The following is a 19,035-nucleotide window of genomic DNA, read 5'->3' on the forward strand; positions in this document are numbered from 1 at the left end:
TAAAACCTTGACTAGATAGCAGCTTCCATGATATCAAAACTACTTAAGTCCCTGACTATCTTTGGTTATTTTCCTTAATTCCAGCCCTGAACAAATAAATCAATGCAGGACATTAAAATCAGATACGTTGTATCTGGATTGAAATTTATATTTTTCTAAATGTATCAAAAATGTCTAGCACAATGTATGAACTCTAGGCTATGAATATAATTTTGAATTATCATACAATTTTAAAAGCTAAACATTTAGAAAAGAATTATTCATACAGCCTATATTTTACAATCAAAATGCTGGGTTGTTTATTCAGCTGTTAGTAGAGGATGGAATGCAACGAAACACATAGTGCAACACCGTTATTTAAATTAGCTTAAAAATATCACATGGAGTTAGAGCACTGCAGACAGATATCCAGTCTACATCCAGAGCTACAATAAGTAGTTATGTACAGCATAATACAGATATGTAATGATGATAAATACGTTATGTGAAACAACTTAATGCTAGTTAACAAAGGATCCCTTTTAGGTTATTTTTGGCATGATGCCAAAGGCTCGGTCGAAGAACTGGATGGCAGGCACTGCTAATTTACGGGCTCATGGTGTGGAGCACTTGGGAGTCTTCAAGTAGAGAGAGGCGCAGTTAAAATGTAGGCTTGTTCATATATTCTTCCATCGTCTGAAAGAGAACAATAAATGAGAACCATGTCCCCTTCAGCCATAGCCTTTAGCAGAAGGTGAAACCTTTTTCATCCTTTTCCTTCCTTACTCATTTTTTGCTGTTATTGAACAGAAGTTCTCTAAACTTCTAGTTATCTAGAAGTACGTGGGCACAAATCTTTGCATTCTGATCAAGAACAGTGGTTCAAGGTTTGGGGATAATTTGCATACATATCCATGTGGCTGGAACTTAAGAACTTTCAACAGAAAAAGCTCAGCTTGATCATAAAAGGAATGTCCGATAAGAGAAATTCTAAAACAGCAGCTGCCAATATACCACTGTTCACTTCAGATAAACGTGCCTTCTAAAATGATCATGAGCACCACCTCCAGGCACATGTATTAGAGAAATCTCAGCTGTATTTGTGTAACACAAGAATTGCTACAGATACTGTGCAAAACATCTTTTTACACTTCCTGGCAAGATACAAAGCATGAACAGACTAGGATTCTTAAGAATTTCTTCCATGTATTTTGAAAAAGCTTTCCTCCAAAGTACACAACCTTTCTTCATTCTCCTTATTAGCTAGCAAGTTTGTTAACATGCCAGAAGGCTGTAATTTTTTTCCAGTACCTTTAAAAAAAACAGTTGGGCAGATTTACAATTACAGGTAGGGTTGAAATCTACGGTGACGTGCAAGCCCTTTACCATGCAAGATAAATGGGTTTTCTGTTGCATTCTCTTCTATTGGAAACATATATTTGTGTAACACAGTGGCTCCTGTGTTGAGTCGATACAAAAGTTTAAGGGGAGCAGCCTTGGGTAACGCCCCTGCCTCTTCTGTGTAAACTGAAGTCCGCTCAATCAGCAATGCTCAAACTGTCCTTAAGCTTGAACTTCAGGGTATATAATTCACTCGCACCTGCCAGGGAAGACGGGTGAAGAGCATGGGGCAAACAGAGCCCGGCCATGGCTAAGCAACATCACTCAGAGGGACTGAAGTTAGAAATCAGGTGTTCTAACTGGTTTTCACCAGCTCTGTTTAGAATTCCAGGGCTCCTATGCTGAAATGCTTGTGCTGTCATCCACACTTTCCTATAAAGCTCTTACGCCTCCTAGATGAGCACACTGGCCAAGAGAAGCCCACACCATAAGCCTTCTGCCCTGTACCTCCTACTGCAGATGCTGATGGGGTCTTTAAACTTAGCAGGGGTATCACATTGGCTAAGGGCCCAGGCCTGTTTTCTAGCACCTAGAGTTTATACCATTTGAAAAGGAATCCAAAGTTACAAATATAAACTTGGAATATGAAGGTTATTTAGAATGAGGAAAGAAAAAAACAGATTATGTTTTTAAAAGATGACAAGTATCACAAAATCCAGAACAACAGTATATGGTTTTCATCCATTAAGTGCCTGACACACTTCTATAGTATATTCATTGTATGGCTACATGCGCTTTTCAGTTCAGATATCTTGCCTTTGTAATTTTCACCACAGGAGCCCGCACCCTTGGAAAGGGCGTGGGCCAGCAAACGGCTCTGGAATTGTCACTTTATTGGCTTCATGGCTCATCGGCTCCTAGTTATTGGCACTGCTTTACACCACTGGCTAATTCAGTCTGCTAAACACTACACTGGCTGCTCTTTCTGGGCTGTGCTGTTACTCAAATTACACGAACCAATAGCATACGAGCTTGGCATTTTTTTGAGCTTACCACTTTAAAGGTTGGAATCGATTTTCAAGGCTGGCACAACCTTAAAGAGCTCTGCCCTGGCCTTTCACAAGAGGCTCAGGACCTGTACCTCAGGACCCCCTCTGTTATGCATCTTGCACTTCTGGGCTTCTTGTGGATTCGGCACCGTATATGCTATAACTTTTTACTGCTTTATGGCTTTACTTAGTTGTTAACATGGGTGTACTTTTTTTTTTTTTTTTAAGAGAGAGAGTGAGCAGGGGAGGGCAGAGAGGGTGGGAAAGAATCCCAAGCAAGCTTCATGCTCGGTGTGGAGTCCAAGGATCCTGGGATCATGACCTGAGTCAAAATCAAAAGTAGGACACTTAACCGACTGAGCCACCAAGGAACCCCAACATGGGTTGTGCTTTTCAGGGTGACAATGTTGGGATGCACCCAGCCATTTCTCACGCATCCACACATACACATACACAGGCAAGGTATTCTATTGCTTGAGCCGATGGGATACCATTTTGGCCCTGGCTTCTCTTCTGTCCGTCGCCCCCACTGGTGATGCCAGGAACTGCAGCCCTGCAGGTAATAAGTTAACTATCTTCCTCTTTGAGTTTCTTTCCCTTTCTTATCACTGTCCACAGGTTGTCACCCGCAATATAAGATACCTCCTAAAGTCACCCCCAACCAATTAAACTGTTCTTTTCTTAATCCACATTACTAACACCAAGCCCCAGTACGCTCAGAATAATCTTTGAGCATTTGGAAATTTAAGACTCTGTATCTTCTTACTAAATACGCAAGGATAGCCTTTTTATTCTGAGAAACCTTTATTAGTTAGGGGTCAGGGAAAGTTCCAGGGGCTAAAAGCAAAAGCAATGTTACAAAGGCTTCCCTTAACCTTTAATAGCTAAAATACGAGCTTAGGTCCAAGGAAAAAAAGGAAGCAGTGGTTGTTGTTTTTTTTTCTTTATGTAATTGTATTGCTTGAGCCTAGTCATTCTAAACTTTTTTGACCAGATACACAAAGTCAGTTTTTCAAACAGCTCTCAAAATGTTCATTGTCTTAGCTGAAGTAGACAGAGCCCAAGAGAACACTGATAACGTTGTCTCTATTTGGCAGGTACTGTTATTTTACCCAGAGAGATTTAGAGGGCAGTCGTGACATTGCCTNAAGCTTAGGTCCAAGGAAAAAAAGAAAGCAGTGGTTGTTTTTTTTTTTTTTTCTTTATGTAATTGTATTGCTTGAGCCTAGTCATTCTAAACTTTTTTGACCAGATACACAAAGTCAGTTTTTCAAACAGCTCTCAAAATGTTCATTGCCTTAGCTGAAGTAGACAGAGCCCAAGAGAACACTGATAACGTTGTCTCTATTTGGCAGGTACTGTTATTTTACCCAGAGAGATTTAGAGGGCAGTCGTGACATTGCCTATTCACTATAGGGACACAGAGGCTAAATGGAGGGGCCCCTGAGGCCTGCCCATCAAGACCTTCCGCTCCATCAGCAGGGATGTGAACTACCAGTTAGTGGTAAATTCTTAAAGGGCTTTTTCTCGAAATACCTGCTTCCCAGATTTCTGTGGAACTAGCAGCACCAGATGCACTCCCAGCTCTTTAAAACTCGATATTTCTTACAGAGAAGAATTCAAAATAACCCAGATTGTGTCTTGGCCCCAGCTCAAAAAGCTTTAATTACTGTAAGTGCCAAAGACCTCGCTACAAAGTCTCTTTCTCCCGTAAGTAGACTCCACAGTGAGGGCCCTGAGGATAGGGTTATAAATAAACATTGGCATATTTTAAGAAAGGTTGTTCTGTGGAATTTCCAAACCACTGATTTCTCAAGTACCTTGTAAAATTCCCTTCCTGTGGCATTTGGAGAGAGCCAGGCAAACATCAGAAACTTTAAATGCATTTCTTGCGGTGAGAACACCTCTGGGGAGAAATGCACCAGTCTCCTAAAAGGGACACGCGGACACTCAGTGGGCACTTACTCCAACAGACGTCTTCCTCAGTCTGTTCAGCTGAGCCCCGGTCCCCTGGATGGGCAGGAGCAAGTCACCAGCTCAGCAATGTGCCAAAAAAGTTGCTGGGAAACCAGGCCTGATGCTGTTTAATTAACTCAGCCTCTTCTTAACCAGCAGGAAGAATGGCTTTAATGCCAATTTTTATGAGAGTTTATAATCCTCTGGAATCTCATGACCTGCTGTTATAAGATGGGCAGGTGGGACGGCCCAGTGATGCTATAGGATGAAGTACCTAGAAGTGGCCTGTGCTGGGGTTGGTGCGATCACCTCATGAGGGAGTCCAAAGGCCAGTCGGGTGACTTGTCCTTGGGAGCAGTGAAGGGCTGATGTAAGTTCCCTTATTAGGTATGATGCAAATCTGCATCTATAGGCTCCATGGGGGGGTGCCCGAGTGGCTCATTCAGTTAAGCATCTGACTCTTGGTCTTGGCTCAGGTCACGATCCCAGAGTCCGTGGGATCGGGCCCTGCTTCGGGCTCTGTGCTGAAGATTCTTTCTCTCTCCCTGTGCCCCTCTCCTCCACTCTCTCTCTCTGTTACCCGCCCTGCCCCTCTCCCCAACTCATGCCCACTCATGTGTGCACGCTCTCTTGCTCTCTCAAATAAAAAATAAATAAAATAAAAGACCCACTGTATTTTATATAAATATCACAGAGCCAGGAGCACGACCATGTGGATGCTTCAGGGCCCATTTGCACCTTGGCAAGCAAGCCACAGGATTCCCAATTTATTTATGCAAATAGGAGCACACACGCAGCCTCGCCAGGAGGTGTAAGAAATTTTAATTAAAATGATAAATGCCACCTTCAGTAATAAAGTTCTAATAACCCTGGCAAATGGAATGATGAGGCACTCAATTCTCGTTTCCCAGGGTAGCACAGATATTCTAATTAAAGTCTTTTTATATCTCTCATAAAATGCTTGAAAACAAATAGCACCCAGTATTTGATTCTGAGGTGCCCTCACTAAGGAGCTTGGCCAAACATGCAGAGGCAAGACTCTGGAGCCCAAGTCCCTGGGTACAAATCTCTATTCCACACTTTCCGGCTATGTGACATCGAGCAGGTTGTTTAACCTCTCTGTATCTCTGCTTACTCACCTTCAAAACGGGGGTAAAAAGGCTACCCGCCTCGTAGAGTTACCGTGATAGTGAAATGAGGGAATACAGGTCAGTTGCTTAGAAACTGCACCCGGCACAGCGTAAAGCACTCGAGAAGCGTCGGCCAAGATACAATCATCACCATCACCTTCATTGTCTTTCCCCATGTACTGACCTCTTGTAACATATCAGAATCTTCAATGGCTTTGACAGCAGATTTTTTGGACGTTTCCTGAATTTCGCCGCCCATTATAAACTCGTCGAGGATAAAATAAGCCTTTTCGAAATTAAAGATAATATCCAGCTCACAGACCTGGTGGGACAAACACGGATGTGTTGATGAACTTGCAGGAGCAGCAGGGGAAACGTGAGTCAGCCCCAAGTTTTTTCAACAGTCACACCCAGGAGGCGTACCGAAGGTAAAAGGATCAGATGATATTACAAGGATAGAAAAATAGAAGTAGGGTGGTGGGGGAGGGGAAGGGGAGTGATGGGCATGGAGCAGGGCACTTGTGGGGATGAGCACTGGATGTTATATGGAAACCAACTTGACAATAAACTATTAAAACAAAACAAAACAAAAAAAAATGGATGGGAACATTTGAAAAGATGGCCAACTTCACTTATGACTAATGAAACTCAAAGAAAGAATGCGAGCTAGTAAATACACATAAAAAGGCAAAAGTAGAAACTCTTTTTACAGCCTCTGATAACTGAGTCAGCCAAGGACCATCAATGGATGAGAAACCGGAAACCCATAAGGTCCTGGTGGGAAGAGGGAAAATGGGCATTTAACATGGAGAGGGGTGGTCAGCACCTCAAATCCAACTTGGCTTCATTAATAGCAGGACAGCAAGACATTGTGGAGCTCCTGACACAAGGCAAAATGAAGCACACGGCACCACCCATGAAGGATTGATTAAATGTTTGCCCCCAATCTAGTCTACCCTTTAGACCTAAGTACTAGCTTATAGGAAATATAAGGGAGAGTATGACAAGTCAAAGGGCAGCACAGTGACCCCAAGGGGAACATTCTATAGGAAAACTGGCCCAGTCTCTCTGTGAGTTAATACCATTGGGAAAAAAATAAAAAGGAATGAGGACCATTCTCCAAAAAAAGAGAGCTGAGAGGTAACAACAGAATTCATGGCATGGTCCTTGATTGGATCCTGGTTCAAACAAACTATGAAGACATTTCTGCTACAACTGAAGAAATATGAACATGAACTAGATATCAGGACCTTATTGTTAATTTTAATTTTTTAAATTGTTGTTTATGTGAGAAAATGACCTATGCTAGACATAAAGTATCTATTACTGAAGTATGTCATGAATGAAGTATCATGATGCCTATAATTTATTCCAAAATGCTTCAAACCCCCTCTCCGAATTAAACAAACATGGCAAGCTTTAACCAATGATTGTATTCAGGTGATGGATATATGGGTGTTCATTGAGCCATTTTGTTTGCTACGTCATATGTTAGAAAACTTTTTGTAATAACTTAAAAGAGAAAAATAAAAAAAAAAAGAAAGAAAAATAGAAGTAGGGAATCCCAGGGTCTTTAGCAAAAGTAAAACCACATTCTATTAGGCAGACCATGTCCTTAAATAATATTCTTTGACGTCACAAGACATTTGAGACTCGGGAGAGGAATCGGGCACCACAGCTCCTATTTCTACCTGCACTAATGGAAGCCAAGTCCCCAGTGACATCAGGCATGAAGGCCGTGCCTCCTTCCTCCTGCCCTCTGGTCTGTAAGTCTTGGCTCCTAGCTCTAGGACTGTCAGAAGCTCACTCTTCAGAGGCAAAGTAGCTCACCTGTGCTAATTTTTCTCAAAATTGTGCCACAAGCCAGTGGCTCTCAAACTTCAGAGCGCATCTGAATCACTCAAAAGGAAGGTGTCTGAAGGGACACACTGCTGGGTGTGCCCTCGCCCTTGACTTTCGGATTCGGTGGGTCTAGGTAAGGCCTGAGAGTCTGCACTTCTAAAGGGTTCCCAGGCGATGCTGATGATGAGGGTCTAGGGACCGCAGTGGGAGAAACACTGTCACAGACCAAAGCAGAGCCTGATCGATTTTCTGGTTCAAGTGAAGCTAGAGGCAAGAGCAGCCGCCCCTCATATCTGAAAGGGGCTGGTTTCCAATTCCCTGACCATAAGGCCACGCAGCCACTCTCCTGGGGTTTTCCTTCTCGCCTTTTCCTCACCTTCCCAATACTTCCTGTTCCTGGTTCCCACCTTCTGGAAGGTTTCTGCTAACTGTAAGTTTCTCGCCCTCCGTCTCCTTTACCTCTCACCAGCACTGGACACACTCCACCATCTCTCTCTTGAAACATATTCTCTCCCTCACTCCCTGACTTTGGCTGTACCATTCAATGCCTGTTCTTGTCCAACACCTCTGGTGGTTCCTTTTCAGGCTCGCTGGATGATTTATCTCCCCCCTACTTTGCATTTGGTTACGAAGTATTTCCGGGGGCCTTGGGACATCCACTGGCAAAACCAACCCCACTGCTGCGTGCCGCTTACATTCTAGCGATCCACCTTCTTCTTCAGCGTTGGTGTTTCTCGTGAGCACCTCTTCTCTTTGCAGCACAAACATTCTAGACCATCCCACGGACTCTCTACGGCTGTGTCTAGCACGGAGGTGTCTTAACCAACCTGGAGGTGTAGCCCCAATCTCCTTCTGGAGCGAGTCCGATATCCTCACCTGCTCAGGAGACATGTCTGTCTGGATATTCCTCAGTCCGAGCCCCCATATGCCACACTGGGGCTAAGCATAGTCTTTCCCCCGCAGACCATTTTCTTAGTAGCTGAAACTTCAATCTGTGGCTCAATTGAACTCATGCTGCTGAATTCCACTGATTTCTCCCTCCCCGTCATTCTCTCCCCCTGCCTCCAGTCTCATTCCGCTCAGTTTGGTCACTAGTTCCTACTGATGCCTTCATATACATGAACGACAATCCTTCCCATCTTCGGTCTGCTACCCTTTCACCGCTGTCGCTCAGGCCTGCAACCTCTCTCGCCGAGGCCACTGCAATGACCTTCTAGGTGGCGTCTGTCCCCACTCATGGCCAACAATGACTAACACTCTGCTAAAGTGCTGAGCTCATTCCTCTCCTGTGTAAGGTCTTGTGTTCAGAACGTTTTAATTCCTCTACATGGCATACCGGACTCTTTACCACCCAGCCTGGGCCCCTCTCTCCACCTTTCTGGGTCAGCATCACCCTCATGTGACGACCACACTCCACTAGTGTGTTCTTTTATGCCTTTACCCTTTGCACATCCCAGCAATTCCAGGGATGTCCCCCAAATGTCCTTTTCTTTATTCTGCTGGCAAAATGAAGCTCGTTTTCCAAGGCCAAATTCAACAGTCAGCGGTACAGTGATTCCACCAAAGCCTCTCTTCCCTCGTTCAGATTTCACACCACTTGCTCTGCGTTCTCTCTTCCATCTTGCGGGCACTACTATATGCTGGCTTATCGATCTCTCCTCCAGCACTGTGAGCTCAGGCACAGACCTTAGTCATCTTTAACCTCCCTGGTATCCAGGACCTCATAGGATGCAGTGCATGTCCATAGGACAAATCCATCACTATTTAGGCCTTGTTTATATGAGGTTGAGAATTAATGGATTTCCAGATCAACGGTTCTCTGATCCACTGAGGGCTGTTACATGAAATGGATGTCAGCATCTTAGCAAAGTGCTCCATACGTTTAGGGATTTAGGTCAATGAACTTGCAGACTTCACGAGGTAAAGGGTTAGGTAAACATCCCGGCCATAAATGGCCAGCTCAGAAACACTCCTCTAACTATCTGCAAAGGTCATGGTCTCCCCATTCACTAGAAAACAACAGTAAGTGGGTAACATCACGACATATGGGTGTATATACCTACAGCTGCCTCCTCCTTCCCTCAACAGTCTGTCTGTCTCCCTGTCTGTTGTGATGATGTGGAAATTCCATGTGGAAGCTGGAAAGAATGAGAGAGATTTCCATGGACAGATGGGGAAAGAGCTCCAAGGTACATTTGGAGGGGGAAAAGGAAAGAAAGCAAGTTGCAGAATTAACATGCATCATGCAATCCCATTTAAAAATAAACCTGTATATGTCTAGAAGGAGACGTAAAAACAATGCATTCTTTTGCAATTTTAAACAATATAGATAAACAAAAAGAAAGCACAGTAGATCAGACATCCATGCACATTAAAGAAGGTCCAAGGAGCAAGCAGTTACCAGAGGTCAGTAGAGGCATGAAGTCAGGAGTAATAGTAGCAAGAGCTGAGGAACCTCAGAGCTCAAGGCTGGTGTAGACAGGAATCTGAGACAGACAGGAGCCTCGTTAGGAGAAACCAGCAATTGGGATCCTGCAAGGTGAACCTGACAGATACTAATGCAAGTTCTCTAGGAACATCTCAAACCCCACTCTCAGATAGCCATGGGGCAATTAATTTACCACATCTAGTTTGAAGGGATGGGAATAAAGTAACACAGCACACGAAGTCCAATACAAAACACACACATGCGTGCACACACACACACACACACACACACACAGAGGCAACTTGAATGTACAGTGACTATCTCTAGACTATAAGGAAACAGATGCACAAGTTCTGTTGGAATTATAGAGAATGTCATGTATGAGCAACTATTTCATATAGAGCAGCTCCAAAAGGCTGCTTCTAGAGTTATGCTTTGGGCCTAACCCCCAGGGGTAACTGTATCCTAGAGAAGGAACAGGAAACATCTCCCAGAGCATCCTAGGCCAAATGCAGGTTTCTTCAGCTAACTGCCCAGTTACCCAAATCCTGGTGATGCCACCTTATGGGTACTGTCCCATTATATCAGGAATGTGCCCGTGGTGCTTAAATTACCACATTTCATCTAATAATGCAAAAACAGATGGTTTCCATGTTTATAAACACATGTGCATCTTAACTTTTTTTCTCATTTTCTTGTGTATCTATATTCTGGAAGAAAGCTTCTAAAAGGCAGAACCATTGATAATTTAATTTTACCCTTGATCTCTTAGCCTGTGCTTTAATTTGGCTTGAGGGTCTTCTCTTAGAGCAGAATACATGCCTTAGTAAGATTATTTCTGACATTCCATTAACTAAGTACTTTTTTTTTTTTAAATGTTTACTTATTTCTAGGAGACAGAGAGAGAGACAGCGTGAGCAGGGGAGGGTCAGAGAAAGAGGGAGTCACAGACTGAAACAGGCTCCAGGCTCTGAGCTGGCAGTCAGCACAGAGCCCGATGCGGGGCTCGAACCCACGAACCGTGAGATCATGACCTAAGTGAAAGTCAGACGCTTAACCAACTAAGCCACCCAGGCACCCCTCAGCATTAACTAAGTACTTTTGGATAGAGTCTAGGAAGAGCCTTCTGTTACTGAATTCTGTTCTAAAGTAAATACAAAAAGTTCAAATTATACACAGTAAACGTATAAAACCATACTAAAATAATAATCATAGTTTAAGGTACAATGACATAGCAATTGACAGTTCATAAAGTACTGCTGATTACACTGTCTCTTTGATCCTCACAACTGCCCCATGAGATTAGCAAAGCAAATATTTCTATTAACCTTTTGGGGTGTTATTTTTCTTATCTGTAAGATTAGAGATCTATCACGAGCCAAATCACAGGTCTGGTTAGTGAATGACTAGACACCACTCACTCAGGACCTAGCAGAACTCAGAGCCTTCCTCCTCCTACCAGAAAACTTCCTAAACCAAGACCAAGCCTCTTTGGGATGGCAACCCCCATACCCTCTGAGCACATCAGCAAAAACTCGCTCCACAGTCTGTAATGGGAAAATGGCTAAATCCTCAAATAGACTCAGGGGCACCTCCTCTTAGCCTCTGTAAGTTGGCGTTAATGCTGTTTACTGAAGATTGAAAGATTAACTCGCTAATCCATGTAAATCTCCCTGGAGTTGAAAAATGCTCAAAAAAATACATAAATTAGTAGCCAGAGATTTTGATTTATCTGCCACGGGAAGGTAATATTTTCCAATGATATAAGAGAAGCTCGGTACAAAGTTTCTCTTGGATAATATTAAGCGCAGAATTCAAGGAAACTTTCAGAATGAACACAAGAAAGAAAGCCAGAGAGAAATGTTATTCTTTAGACGATGTCAATGAGAATCAGTACTGGTAGCCTTTGCTCATCGCAGCTAATTAATAAGAACTGAATGCCTACCGGGCACATAGCCTTGAATTGCTCTTAGCTGTTCTTAGCTTAATAAAAGATTCATTGAATTTTTTAGCGAATTAAATTTTGGTCCATGGCAAAGACAGAGCTTCTAAAGGTAAGCCAAAATAGGATGAAAAATTAATGTCAAAGAAATAGGAATTCGTTCTGATTCTCCTTATATCTCAACTGAGCTTAGCATTGGCGAAGGTGATTTAGATTCTCTTAAGAAAGCAGTGTGTCCTGAAATATCTGAAATTGGGTCAGATAAGATTGAGATGGAAATTCAACCCCAATTCACGTTATCACAGTTGGGTAAATCTAGGAAAACATAATAGTTCAAACCAGAGTGCAGAAATTAGGGGCAGAAGGTCCTAGGGAAGCCTGGGCCTCCGAAAAACTCCTGCAGGCCTTTACAAAAGGCCAGGTCTGCAGTGGATTTCAAAATGTCAGGCTTCATTTGAATAATGGAAAGCATAAAATTAAATGATCTCAAGTTCGAAGACATGCTAATATATATCTGCAAATCTCTCTTTAAAAAAAAAAAAAGAAAACAAACCTAGAGAAAACCTAAGAGAAAGAGAAAGAAAAATGGTCTGTCTTATTCTGTATACTGACCAACAACCTGTATCTCTGAAGCAACACTGAAGGTCATCTTTTAACATCATTTGTGAAGGGAAATAAAGGGGAATAAAAAGGATAGAGGGAGGGAGGGAGAGAAAATTCTTTCAAAAACCTTTCAAGTACTCACTCTTGTGAAAATCGTTGCAAGAAATCTGATACAACCCCAACCAATACTGCAAATGCTACTCATTCCATTGAAGAGAGCACAGAACGTCTTATGGAAGCGAACTCTCCGAACAACACTTAATAGAAACCAGTGAGAGCAGGGGAACGGGAAGAGAGCATTATTGGGAAAAAACATGCTCCAAATCCGATGACTTATTTCCTGAGACTGTGGACTGCATGACATGTTTCTGGAACATTTGCTAACATCTGGCCCAGAAATGCTTTACAGGTGTTGAAAAATCAAACGATTTAAGCCCTAGGTCATGATCTCTCAAGAGACGTGCTATTTGGGGGTCATATCAACCCTGCACAAGTTACGGATAATACCAGGCTGTTCCATGTTGCTGCAGCACTGAGCACCTCAGGGCTAAAAAGAGAGAAAAGCGAGGAGGTCGGAGAAGCGGCCTGGGACAGATGTTGAGCAAGCTCACGTGCCATGCCAGGCAACGATGTTTGGCTTTTATTTCTTATAGATGACGGAAAGTGACTGAGGACATCTGTCACCCTGGGTTTGTGCATTGCAAGGAAGATGGTGACTAACAAGCCAAGAAAGGAAGGCAGAGATGAGCCCAGAGGCAAAAAGGGCCAGAGACAGGGTCCCAAAGAAAAGTAAAACTGCAGTCCCAAGGAAACCGATACTAGGTGGGAGTGCAAGGAAAGAGATGGATTCTAGTCCAATTTGAACAGAAGAAGGCAGCCTTTAGCAAAGGGTGGAGAAAGAATAAAGAAACATTGGAGGATCCCGGGACATAACAGACTCAATCACGGGACAGAACGGGTTTGCAGAAGGTGATTGGAGTTCTCGCCATGTTAAGACTGAGATGGTTGTACGACAAAAACAGAACACGGAGACGGCTGTGAGAAGCGCAGTAAAGACTGTCCTTGGCAGAGCGCAAGAGAGTCACGTAGTCATGGATTCTGGAAGGGACAGCCGGGCAGACACGCAAGTAGAGTAGAAAGGGCAGGGCGCGGAAGGGAGCTCGGGGCAGAAACCAAGGAGGGGCCTTCAGAAACAGGATGAGAATCAGAACTCGGGTTTGTGCCAGAATAAAGAGGTGCGGTGACGAGCCAGGATCCAGCACCACATGGAGGTGAGCAGGTGAAGGTTTAAGAAGCATCATGGCGTTGACCATTCGTAAGGGGTTGTTGGTACCTCTGTGATCTCCTTAGAGCAGGAGAGGTGGGCTTCCAGCTGTAAGCCACCCCAGGGAGCACGGGTTCTGAGGATGCCGCCCCCCTCGTATGGAATACTACCTGGCAATAAATGAATGGAGATTAAGTAGCAATTGGAAGGAAAAGGATTTTGGTTTTCTTGTTGTTTTTTTTGGCATTTTTTTCAACGTATAAATAATATAAAAGAACACTTGGAACTTCATAAAAGGAGTTAGAGAGGGGATGAAAAAGTCAAAATAGAAGAGAGATGACCATCAACGAGGAATGAAGAGGAAGAGATCAAGGAATCCTTCACAATAAAATTCCAGCTCATTGAACAAGGTGTCCAGTGCAGTTGGGGTCTGAAGACAGAGACGCGGCCTGCCTCTTGGAAGCTTTGGGTCTTTTGTTTACAAAGATCACGGGAAGTGGGGGAACACCTCACATTCTGATCCCTGTCCCCGTGCAGTTCATCCTTTAGACTTGAGAAGAAACGCAAGGAAAGACAGCGCTGACAGAAAAACTGAAATACGGACTGATTTTAAATGGACCAGAACAACACTTACATTTCCGAAGTATTTGTCCAGCAACTCCACATAACGATGCACGATCTCTAGGGTCAGGAGCTCATTGTCTTGATTTTCGACTGCACAGCAAAAATATAAACTAGCATACCTTGGAAATAAAAAAAGAAAGAAGTAAAATATGACGACACATCAAATAACCTGAAGTCGCTGTTTTCTGCAGTGAACACGCGAAGTGACCTCTTCTCTAGGGACTCTCTCCCAACCATCCAAAGCAAAGAAGGCTACCATCATTCATCACATCCAACATGCTCCCAAAATGGGAAATAGCATATGTAAAAATATGGCGGCCATTGGGTTATTTCTGTTAATTATATGAAAGACTCTCAATGCCAGTTTACCCTGAGGAGCTATTATCAGGGAGACAGAGTCCTTGGTCCACTGAAATGGGGGTGTCATTCTGTATGTGTCCCACCTTTAGTCTGTCCAGTCTCCCCTCTGCATGTCTTTCTTCTGCTGAAGATACTCTTCCCCATCCCATTTGTGTGGGTAACCACCTACTTCTCCCTTAGCTCTCAGCTTGGATGTTATTTCGAAACTCTGGGAAATCTCCACCGCTCCGACTGGACCGGATGTCCTGCTGTGCACTCCTGTGTCTCTCCCATCAAAGCACTGCCCATTTCAGGGCCCATCTCTGCCTCACTAGACCACTGGCTTCCTGAAGGCAGGTCTTCCGTCTACCTTGCTCGCTATCATAAACCCAGGAGCTGCAAATATCTGTTGAGAAAACTGCCACAGCCTTTTCTTTATACGATGGTTTAAATTACAAATGAACTTAAAGTTTTAAAAACCCAGCAGGCAGAGAGTCAGGACAAGCTTCTTGTTGGCAAGTGCTTCCTGGGACTTCGCCTTACTGCCCCTGGGATGTCGACTGTAAGGGGCCTTCACTGACATCCCTCTGGATGCTAGTACTAAAAGCTTTAATCCTGGGACCGAGCAGAAGCAGCTTGGCCCAGGCACGTCCTGGTAATTTACTCCATTAAATATAGTCCACAAGGTTGCCTCTGTCGTTTCCTTTCAGGTTTTATAAACACCCCTTGCAAGAGGCTTCCTAATGTGCATCTTCCTTCTAGGAGTGGCAGTAGGATGTTGGGTGCAGAGTCAGGTCAGCTGGGTTCTGGTCCTGGCTTAGGCATCAGCTATTTGGGCCTTTATGGGCAAAACTGCTTTGCGTCCTAAGGCTTTAGTTTCCTCATCTGTAAACTAAGGTCCCTTTCTAGTATGGTCTCACTAGAGCAAGCACGTGCCAGCACGAGAGAACATAAATGCTTTAAAGCCAAAGGATATGGGGACACCTGGGTGGCTCAATTGGTTAAGCATCCGACTTCGGTTCGCCACATGATCTCACGATTCATGAGTTTGAGCCCTACGTGGGGCTCTAAGCTGACAGTGCAGAGCCTGCTTGGGATTCTCTCTCTCCCTCTCTCTCTCTGGCCCTCCTCCACTTGCACGTGCTCCCTCTCTTCCTCCCTCTCTCAATAATAAATAAATAAACTTAGAAAAAAATAAGCCAGAAGAATATGGCTTTGAACCCAGGCTCTACCAACCAGTTACGGTGACTGAAGACGAATTCCTTACATTCTCTGTGGCTTCAGTTTCCTCATCTGTAAATATGAGTAATAATAACAGGAATAAGAGCTGCCCATCTCTCTATCACATTAACCTACATTTTTTTCTGCAGCATCAGTTACTAACTGATAAGGCTTTGTTTACCTAACCAATGAGGACGCTCCGAGAGAGCAGCCTGGTGCCCTGTCTCATCGTTACCACACTCACAGCTGGTACAAGCGCTGGAAATACAATGGGTGCCCGTAAGCTCTTCCTTGAATGCACTTATACATTATCCACATGTAGATGAAGTACCTAGAATCCATCCTGGCACAGGGGAAGCCTTTCAATAAACAAGAGTTCTTTCTTGTGAGTCTTTTGGTATAAATATTTGGGCTCCAGACTCCAAACATTTCAGCAAGTGAGGGAATCGGTGTTGTAATCAAAAATGTTCAGGATTAAACAATCCAGTGCCATAATGAGAAAGACAATTCTCATAAAGGTACTCACACCTTTTATAAACAAGTTTTAGTTCCTTCCAGTCAACAAAACTGCTTGTCCTCTGACTGCGAGAGAGAATAATCTGTACAATTTCCCGGGTGATCTTTTTCCTCTCTTTGTCAGGGAGAGTCGTGTACCATTTCTGCAGCCGTAATTTCCCCTGTCGACTGAAAAGCAATATGAAATGTATCTAGAACAAATAAAGGACAGAGAAAAACAACTTTATCAGCTACATCATTCTACGTAGACACTGGAAATTAAATGGCAGGGTTTACAAAGGATACTAGTTACGAACAAATGAAAAAATTCTTCCCAGGATGAAAATGTCTCATCTACAAATTACATTTTAACCCATCAGCGAACAAAGAAATGTGGACATTACAAACATGGCTTATATTAGAGGGGAAAGATATGATTTGTAAACAGCAGTCCTTTTAGGAGTCACAAATTTATTACAGGGAGAGAAAGATACAGAGGAAGCGTGTAACTCTTTTGAGAAAACAACAAGATCTTCCTTCCCAAGCCAAAAATAAAGTGTTAAAACTTTGCTCTAAAAATTACATGCCACTTGCCTGTCATAACTACAGCAACGTAGGGATAATAGAGAAAAAATGGGAGAGAAGGGAAGGATCAAGCATGAGGAAAGAGTAAGAAAGAGAGAAAGGAACCACATTCTCTTCTCTTTCTCTTTTTTGTAATAAAAATTGTATATATTTAAGGTGTACAACAGGATTTTATATCCCGATCTATAGTGAAGTGATTACTATAGTCCAGCTAATCAACATTTCACCTCCTCCCACGGTTACCATTTTGTGTGTGTGATGACAGCCCTGAAATCTACTCCCTTCGCAAACCTCCAATATTCAGTCCAGCATTATTAACTACAGTCGTCATCATGAACAGCAGATCTCCAGACTTACTCATCTTACAACGCAACTCTGTAGGTTTCAACCCACCTCTTCTCATTTCCCCCATTTCCGTACTCCTGGTGATCACTGTTCTACTCTATATGCCTCTATGGGTTTAACTTTTTAGATTCCACATGTAAATGACATCAGGCAGTATTTGTGTTTCTGTGCCCAGCTTATTTCATGGAGCACGATGTCTTCCAGCGTCATCCATGATGTCACAAATGACAGGATTTCTTTTTTATAACTGAAAATATCCTATTATTACCCCCCCCCAACAAACACATACACACATAAACACACACATAGTACCACATTTTCTTTATCCATTCATCTATCAATGGACACTTTGGTTGCTTCCATATCTCGGCTCTTGTGAATAATGTTGCAATGAACTTGGAGTGTAGGTATCCCTTCAAGATACTGACTTCATTTTCTTTGGAAATACACCCAAGTGAGATCGCTGGATCATAAAGTAGTTTTATTTTTCGTTCTTTGAGGAACCTCCATACTCTTGCATAATGGCTACACTAGTTTGTATTCTCACCAACAGTGTACCTGGGCTCCCTTTTCTCCACATCTTCACCAACACTGTTATCTTTTGTTTTCTTGATGACAGTCATTCCAATCAGTGTGAGGCGATCTCCTACTGTCATTCCCCAATGATTGATGATGTTGAGCATCTTTTCTTATACCTGTTGGCCATCTGTGTATCTTCTATGAAGAAATATCTGTTCAAGCCCTTGGCGCATTTGTAAATCAGGTTATTTATTTTCTTGCTATTGACCTGTTTGAGTTTCTTATATTTTTTGGATATTAACTTCTTAACAGATATATGGTTTACAAAGATGTTCTTCCAGTCCTCGGCTGTCTCTTCACTCTGTTGATTGTTTGCTTTGTGGTGAAGAAGCAATTTAGTTTAATATAACCTCATTTGTCTAATTTTCCTTTTGGGGTAATATCGAAAATATCATTGCTCAGACCAATGTCATGAAGCTTTCTCTATGCATTCTTCTAGTAGTTTTACAGTTTCAGATCTTACATTTAAGTCTTAATCCATTTTGAGTTGATTTTTTTAAATGGAGTTAAGATAAGGTCCCATTTCATTCTTTTACATGTGGATAAACAGTTTTCCCGACACCACTTATTGAGAGAGTGTCCTTTTCCCACTGTGTGTTCTTGAACCTTTGGTGAAGATCAAACTTTTTTTAAGTTTATTTATTTATATTAAGAGAGAAAGAGAGCGTGAGTGGCGGAGGGGCGGAGAGAGAGAAAGAGAGAATCCCAAGCAGGCTCTACATTGTCAGTACAGAACCCAACACAGGGCTCAATTCCATGAACCAAGAGATCATGACCTAAGCCAAAGTCAAGAGTCAGACGCTCAACTAACTGAGCCACCCAGGTGTCCCTCAAACTAAGTCTTAAATATAAGCTCTTTACTCCACTTTGTGGGTAACCTGGCTGAGAGCTTTAGAATCAACCATCTCATGTCACAATTGTCTTTGTCACCACAATAGGTTGTTAACAATTTAGATTGTGTGTTGGCTATGTTAGGAAACAACCCAATCTTGTTTTCAGTGAAGTTTCAAAATGTGCATTTTAAATAAATGTCCATATTTCAATGGATTTTACAAGTTTTAAATGAGTGGAAGACATCATAACATGTAGAAATTTACTTAGGTCCTTGGAGGTATGGTCAGTATGCTTCTTGTAAACTGTCACATGGCATACTCTTTATTTGATGGGAGATTAAGTTTTCTCAATGCACTGTATGAGAAAAAGTTCAGAATCATGATTTATCAGACTTTTTCCTTTGTTTCGTTTTAAATAAGATTCATTGTAGAGGTAAATTGTGTCATGGAGAGAAGAACAATATCTACTGGAAACCAAAA

At 42.7% G+C, this 19,035-nt stretch overlaps 1 protein-coding gene across 1 annotated transcript in view; it reads right to left on the minus strand.

Annotated features, from left to right (window-relative positions):
• Positions 1–206: 206 nt before the first annotated feature.
• The window catches only part of AP1S3 (adaptor related protein complex 1 subunit sigma 3), a 51,503-nt gene continuing 32,674 nt past the window's right edge, over positions 207–19,035 (minus strand). Inside the window, exons 5-8 of the mRNA XM_077748576.1 lie at positions 16,247–16,425; positions 14,169–14,277; positions 5,640–5,777; positions 207–675 (exon numbers count right to left, since the gene is read on the minus strand). Of these exons, the coding sequence (XP_077604702.1) occupies positions 640–675; positions 5,640–5,777; positions 14,169–14,277; positions 16,247–16,425 (462 nt within the window). The 3' untranslated portion in view covers positions 207–639. The remainder of the gene's footprint in view (positions 676–5,639; positions 5,778–14,168; positions 14,278–16,246; positions 16,426–19,035) is intronic.

The sequence above is a fragment of the Crocuta crocuta genome, unplaced genomic scaffold (genome assembly GCF_008692635.1).
Source record: "Crocuta crocuta isolate KB4526 unplaced genomic scaffold, BGI_CrCroc_1.0 scaffold229, whole genome shotgun sequence".
NCBI lineage: Eukaryota > Metazoa > Chordata > Mammalia > Carnivora > Hyaenidae > Crocuta > Crocuta crocuta.